The sequence below is a fragment of the Micropterus dolomieu genome, linkage group LG12 (genome assembly GCF_021292245.1).
Source record: "Micropterus dolomieu isolate WLL.071019.BEF.003 ecotype Adirondacks linkage group LG12, ASM2129224v1, whole genome shotgun sequence".
Taxonomy (NCBI): Eukaryota; Metazoa; Chordata; class Actinopteri; order Centrarchiformes; family Centrarchidae; genus Micropterus; species Micropterus dolomieu.
Genome location: NC_060161.1, coordinates 38,670,921 through 38,677,171, shown reverse-complemented (window position 1 = coordinate 38,677,171; position 6,251 = coordinate 38,670,921). Strand labels below are relative to the sequence as shown.

The 6,251-nt window shown below is 47.2% G+C and overlaps 5 protein-coding genes across 8 annotated transcripts in view; 3 read left to right on the top strand and 2 right to left on the bottom strand.

Annotated features, from left to right (window-relative positions):
* Nucleotides 1-1,890, bottom strand: part of LOC123980222 (motile sperm domain-containing protein 1-like) — a 5,019-nt gene extending 3,129 nt beyond the window's left edge. Inside the window, exons 1-2 of one of the 2 annotated variants that reach the window (XM_046064504.1) lie at nucleotides 1,822-1,890; nucleotides 957-1,301 (exon numbers count right to left, since the gene is read on the bottom strand). In XM_046064504.1, the coding sequence (XP_045920460.1) occupies nucleotides 957-1,209 (253 nt within the window). In that variant the 5' untranslated portion in view covers nucleotides 1,210-1,301; nucleotides 1,822-1,890. Of the gene's footprint in view, nucleotides 1-956; nucleotides 1,302-1,467; nucleotides 1,785-1,821 lie in introns of those variants that run through there. The other variant, XM_046064503.1, reaches the window with a different exon arrangement.
* The window catches only part of LOC123980185 (zinc finger protein 260-like), a 672,464-nt gene that overhangs the window by 220,643 nt on the left and 445,570 nt on the right, over nucleotides 1-6,251 (top strand). The gene's annotated exons all lie outside the window — the stretch shown is intronic.
* Nucleotides 1-6,251, top strand: part of LOC123980191 (butyrophilin-like protein 2) — a 470,636-nt gene that overhangs the window by 171,765 nt on the left and 292,620 nt on the right. The gene's annotated exons all lie outside the window — the stretch shown is intronic.
* LOC123980179 (zinc finger protein 271-like) overlaps nucleotides 1-6,251 on the bottom strand; it is a 342,908-nt gene that overhangs the window by 276,250 nt on the left and 60,407 nt on the right. The gene's annotated exons all lie outside the window — the stretch shown is intronic.
* The window catches only part of slc25a11 (solute carrier family 25 member 11), a 27,854-nt gene continuing 24,617 nt past the window's right edge, over nucleotides 3,015-6,251 (top strand). For both annotated transcript variants that reach the window (XM_046064487.1, XM_046064486.1), the window contains exon 1: nucleotides 3,015-3,216. In XM_046064487.1, coding sequence (XP_045920443.1) covers nucleotides 3,152-3,216 — 65 coding nt within the window. In that variant the 5' untranslated portion in view covers nucleotides 3,015-3,151. The remainder of the gene's footprint in view (nucleotides 3,217-6,251) is intronic.

The window sequence follows — 6,251 nt, the reverse complement described above, 5'->3', positions numbered from 1 at the left end:
GTGAACAGGTGAACAGACAGGTGAACAGGTGAACAGACAGGTGAACAGACAGGTGAACAGACAGGTGACCAGACAGACAGACAGGGAGAGAGAGAGAGAGAGAGAGAGAGAGAGAGAGAGAGAGAGAGAGAAGTGAACAGGTGAACAGACAGGTGAACAGACAGGTGAACAGACAGGTGAACAGACAGGTGAACAGACAGGTGAACAGACAGGTGAACAGACAGGTGACCAGACAGGTGAACAGACAGGTGACCAGACAGGTGAACAGGTAAACAGGTAAACAGACAGGTGAACAGGTAAACAGGTAAACAGACAGGTGACCAGACAGGTGACCAGACAGGTGAACAGACAGGTGAACAGACAGGTGAACAGGTGAACAGACAGGTGAACAGACAGGCAAACAGGTGAACAGACAGGTGAACAGACAGGTGAACAGACAGGTGAACAGGTGAACAGACAGGTAAACAGACAGGTAAACAGACAGGTGAACAGGTAAACAGACAGGTGAACAGGTGAACAGACAGGTGAACAGGTGAACAGACAGGTGACCAGACAGGTGAACAGGTAAACAGGTAAACAGACAGGTGAACAGACAGGTGACCAGACAGGTGAACAGGTAAACAGGTAAACAGACAGGTGACCAGACAGGTGAACAGGTAAACAGGTAAACAGACAGGTGAACAGACAGGTGACCAGACAGGTGAACAGGTAAACAGGTGACCAGACAGGTGACCAGACAGGTGACCAGACAGGTGACCAGACAGGTGAACAGACAGGTGAACAGACAGGTGAACAGACAGGTGAACAGACAGGTGAACAGGCGAACAGACAGGTGAACAGACAGGTAAACAGGTGAACAGGTGAACAGGTGAACAGACAGGTGACCAGACAGGTGAACAGGTGAACAGACAGGCGAACAGACAGGTAAACAGGTGAACAGGTGAACAGGTACTGACTCTTGAAGCTCAGGCTGAAGCTGTAGGGGTTGTACAGAGTCAGGACTCTCCTGTGGGAGCTCCTCTGCTCCGAGTAGAACAGCAGCTCGGAGGGGAACAGGAAGACCGGCAGCGGGGACGCCGCGCCCGTCTCGCCGCCCGCGTCCCCCCTCCCTGCCTGCCTCACCACCGCCTGGCCCCGGTCCCCTCTCCGGCCCCCCTGCTCCGCCGCCCCGCCCTGTCCCCGTCCGTCATGGCTGTCCCGCCTTCTCATCGGTCCGCGCTGTGTGGTGCCCCACGCGCAGGCATGATCCGAGCGCTGTCATTGGACGCCTTCTTGGCGTGATGTCACAGCATCGCCACCTGCTGCAGGTAGAGGAAGAAATAAAGGTACTTTAAGTTAAATGTTCTCAACTATTTTCATAGAGCACATAGATAGTTTTAATCAGTTCCCTCCTCTAACTGAGCTGGTTAGAAAAGTCTCTGACCTGATGATTATTGATCACGTGATCAGATCATTTCCGGTGTTTACCTTTCTGTTATTCCACCTTAAGGAGGATCAGGTTCCTCTCTCTCCAGCCGCGTTACAGTCCTGCTTCACAACAGTGTGTGTGTGCAGTATAAAACGCCTTACATGTGATTAATTGTTACATTAAACTATTTAAAAACAGGAAGTGGCCGCAGGTTGTTTGTTATTTAGCTCGGTTAGCTAACGCTAGCTGCTCCGTCACACCGACCCGGCAGGTAACCGGTGAAATAACGGAAACATGACGGAGCAGGAAACACCGGCAGCTGCTGTAAGTGTCCAGAGACCTGAAACCTGTCAGCGAGTAACGTGAGACTCGAGTTTATTCATTAGAAAAGACAGTTTAGTGTCTCTACTCACCGCAGCCTGACTCCACTTCCTCAGCAAGCTGTTGCTCTGACAGGCCCCGCCCCTCTACCGCTGTCAGCCAATGTGTGTAAAGAAAGAGAAAAGCACGGCCTGCTATTGGCTGTTAGTCACGCCAGTCACTTTCGTGTTTACGCTGGAGTTTGTTTCTCATGTTTAATCTGTAAATAATCTTAATTAGATAATTAATTAAATTTATTATTGAAGTTCTAATAATTTAATTCTGAATTGATGATTCATGCGACTTATATTTTAGGCTACATTTCGCTGTTTCACTTCAATAACGAACAAAAATAAACCTTTTATTATTATTATTATTACTATTATTAATATCATTATTATTATTAGTCCAAATGTTTAGTTTTCTTAATTGATATGGTTTTAAATAGATTACAAAATAATATAATTATATTTATTATATAAATATATATAATATTTTTTTTGGGGTGGGGGGGTGCGCTGAAGCTACAGTTGCTTTCATGTGCTGTCGGAAATATGAACACACAGTGTACAGTAAACAAGTTCCCTGAGGACATTTTAGAGTTGTTGTTTTTTTAACACATTGTTTGTTGCTGAGTAAACAGCTTCAATTTGTTTAGTGTTTATGTGTGAATGTGTCATTTTGCTAATATCACAAATGTTTATTTTGACACTGTAAATCAAACCGCTACGATCTTGGAAAGTAACAATGAGGCTTCAAAATGTAAATGTATGAAGGGTTTAAATTAATGTAAACACACATTTTATATCACAAGGTTCATTATTTATCATTATATAACAAATAGAAACAGTATTAAAATATGGTAACATATTAAATGAATATTTGTATACATGTGCATACACGAACATTTCGCAGCGCATAATGATAATAAATAATATAAATACATACGTTTTGTATGCAACATTTGCTTTTTGTGAGTAATTTCAACCCTAAGCAGTAAAATTATAAATTAATCTACCTTGTATCATAAATAATAGCCTAAACACAAACAACCTAGACTGTCTGACTGAACAACGTAATGTTTAAATAACGTCAGTCTCGGTTTTTAAACTTTAAATTATTTAAAAAGCTTCAGTAAGTCTCTGCGTTGTGATTTACGAGCCGCAGATGGGACCCTGAAAGCAGCAGCGACACCCTCGTCGCTGTTCGTCCATCTTCGTCCATCTCCGTGCTCGCCTCCTGATTGGTCCGCCGTGCTTCGCGTCTGCTCCGGACGTGCCCGCTCCAGAGAGTCACCTTGTACCGGTTACCGAGCAGCGGACCGTCCGGCCCAGAGGCTCACAGGCAGGCAGGCAGCGGGAATCTGACCGGGGACCCCGAAACATGGCGACCACGAAGCCCAAGACGTCTCCGAAGGCCATCAAGTTCCTGTTCGGAGGCTTGGCCGGGTACGTGCTGCTGCTAGCTCACATGCTAACGTGCTAACCCCAGCGGTCAGCGGGGCAGCTAGCGTTAGCCGCGCTCATGCTTCAAGTTTAGAGAAGAAAATACTTTTTATTGTGAGTAAATTAAACATGTGAGTGTCCTTCATCCTTCCTCCGGTCACGTGAGCAGCTCAGCCAGCTGTCAGCGGCAACAAGCAGCACGTAGTTTCATTCAGTTTAGCCTCGTGAAGCTAACTTTAACCCTGGAGGCTAACAGCAGGGACACGCAGTTCAGCCTGAGCTCAGCCGGCTCGGGAGCGCCTCTGCTCGGGGTTAAAGGCCGGCTGAGCCCCGGTGGAGCTCCGGCTGAGACAGCTCTGTGATGTTGTAATAACTCCCGCATGCTCTCTGTCAGTAAAAACAAACACAAGCCAGAGAAACAACATGTGAGACAGAAACGTTTTCTCCTGTCTGACTCACAGAAAACATGCAAAATAATCAATAGATAGTTTAATCAGAGTTCAAGTTGTCTGAGCCTCCATTTCTCTGTAAACACTTGTTTGTTTTCTGCTAAACTAACCAGTCTGGCAGCTTCCCGTCCTCCTAAACACCTGACTGACTGTGAGAGAACCTGAAGGTGGACCTGCTCGTGGAAACCAGGTCACACTGAGGCTCTGCTGATGTTTGGGCAGCGACACGTTTGTAGGACACCAGCCAGCTCTATGAAGCTGCGTTTGTCCGCGGAGCGTTGCATTGTGGGTGTCTCTTCTGGACAAACTGGGTCGAAGCAGCTGCTTGCACGCGCGGCCCCTTAAATGTCACGACCTCAAACTTTAAAACGCCTCAGGAGCCAGCTGCTGCTGTCAGACTGGCTCCAGACTGCGTTCACGCCCTGTGTGTGAATTCAAGGTGTGATCCTGCGGGTCCTTGAAGAGCCTGGAAATGTGTGGAATGAGAGAGAATACGCCTTGTGTGATTGGCTGCGGTGACAGCTGGCTGGTGGTCGAGGTGCGTCTACATGTGGGAGGGTTAAAGGTTTTTATTTATGAAGTCAGCCCACGGACTCGCTCTCGTTTGGATCCCTGAACCTCTCTGGGTCCTTGAAGACTCTTTATATCATGGACCAAAACGATCAGCGGGCTAATTGATAATGAAAGTCTTGGTTTGTTTGAACATTCAGTTCTGTTCAGTCCTGCGGCAGCTTGGAGGTCAAAAGTTCGGTTTAGGTCCTGATGGATCCTGACAGATCAGAGAACAGTTGCTGGTTTGAAGGTTTTAGTCCCGCAGATCGACCACACGGTGACCGCGTGTTCCTTACACCGCTATAAGGATCTCTGGCACTTAATCCTCCGTTCACACTCGACCTGATCCTGGTGTAACAGCGAGTGTGCAGAGTTCACCACAGCACAGATAAGCCTGCCGATAAACGAGCTGATCACACATCAGGCTCAGGTGGCGTTAGACCTGAACCCTGAACAGCTGATAAAGTGTCACTACAGTACGAGCTGTTCTCCCAGCGCTCTGATAGCTGTTATCAGTGAACGCATCGTTCAAAAGGAGACAATAACCAGTTCAGATGTTTATCCCCAGACATGAATGTTTATGATGTAGTGAAACAAGCCGAGCATGCTCAGTAGTGACTTCCTGTCCGCTCCCAGTCCATGTGAATGGGGGAGACTTTCTGTTGTTGTTGTTGGACTGAACGCATCAGATTGTGATAATAAGGAGGTCAAAGAGGAGGCGGATTGATGAAGGTTCCTGAGAGGGCCCCCACATGTCGCTCAAAGCAGCCGCGTCCTCAATCATGCTGAACCTTAATATGATGTAAACACTGAAATAAAACCCAGTACAGTCGTCATGAACCGGGGAAACTGGCAGTTTTTTTCTTTTCTGAGACTGTAAACATGTTTATTTCTGCTGAGGTTAAACTCTGGCGCTCTTTAGGGGCCTCAGGTGGACATTTTCAGGACCTGCAGGTTTTCATTATTCAGAGTTTGGTGTTTGTGGTGTTTTAGGGGGCTTTCACAGCTCCCTCGTTCGGTCCAGACTTTCGGACTTCTCTGTTTGGTCCGAACCAAAATTGCAGGTATGAAACGTCCACGGACCACGTTCTGGACCAAACAGATCTGTTTGGTTTGGCAAAAAACAAATGCACTGAAATAAGCACACAAATCTCCCGGGACGGCTCATCTTTTCAAACAGACGGCCGCTGTAGAAGCAAACTGCCTCTCAGAGGTGCAGATCGCTGTCTTCTCCTCCTGTCCTGTCGGAGACCTTATACGTTCGCACAGCGAGGACGTTTAATTGTGAATTTGAACCTGCAGTATAGTTGGTGCTGCAGGTAGTGAATGTGAATGTAAATGCTCCGTATTTGAAGCATTCACACTCACATTCATACACTGGCGGAACAGCCGCCCAAGGACACTTCAACACGCAACCAGGGGGAGCCAGGGATCGAACCGCAGACCTTCGGATTAACGGCCAACCCGCTCTACCTCCTGAGCCCATAATGCCATAATAATAACAATATAGTGGCAAATGTGCTGTGAACTGTTTAATAAACCAATCAATTAAAAGTACAGAAAGACGCAGCTAACGTAGATGATGACGACAGGAAGGAGGTGTGTCATGTAAAGTTCTGTCTCTCTCTGACTCTCTCTCTCTGTCCCTCTGTCTCTCTCTCTGTCTCTCTCTGTGTCTGTCTCTATCTGTCTCTCTCTCTCTCTGTGTCTCTCTCTCTGTTTCTCTTGCTCTCTCTCTCTCTCTCTGTGTCTCTCTGTCTGTCTCTCTCTCTCTGTGTCTCTGTCTCTGTGTCTCTCTGTCTCTCTGTCTCTGTCTCTCTCTCTGTGTGTCTCTCTCTCTCTGTGTCTCTGTCTCTCTCTCTGTCTCTCTCTGTCTCTGTCTCTCTCTCTGTGTCTCTGTGTCTCTGTCTCTCTGTCTCTCTCTCTCTGTCCCTCTGTCTCTCTCTCTGTCTCTCTCTGTGTCTGTCTCTCTATCTGTCTCTCTCTCTCTCTCTGTGTCTCTCTGTGTCTCTCTGTCTCTCTCTCTCTGTGTCTCTT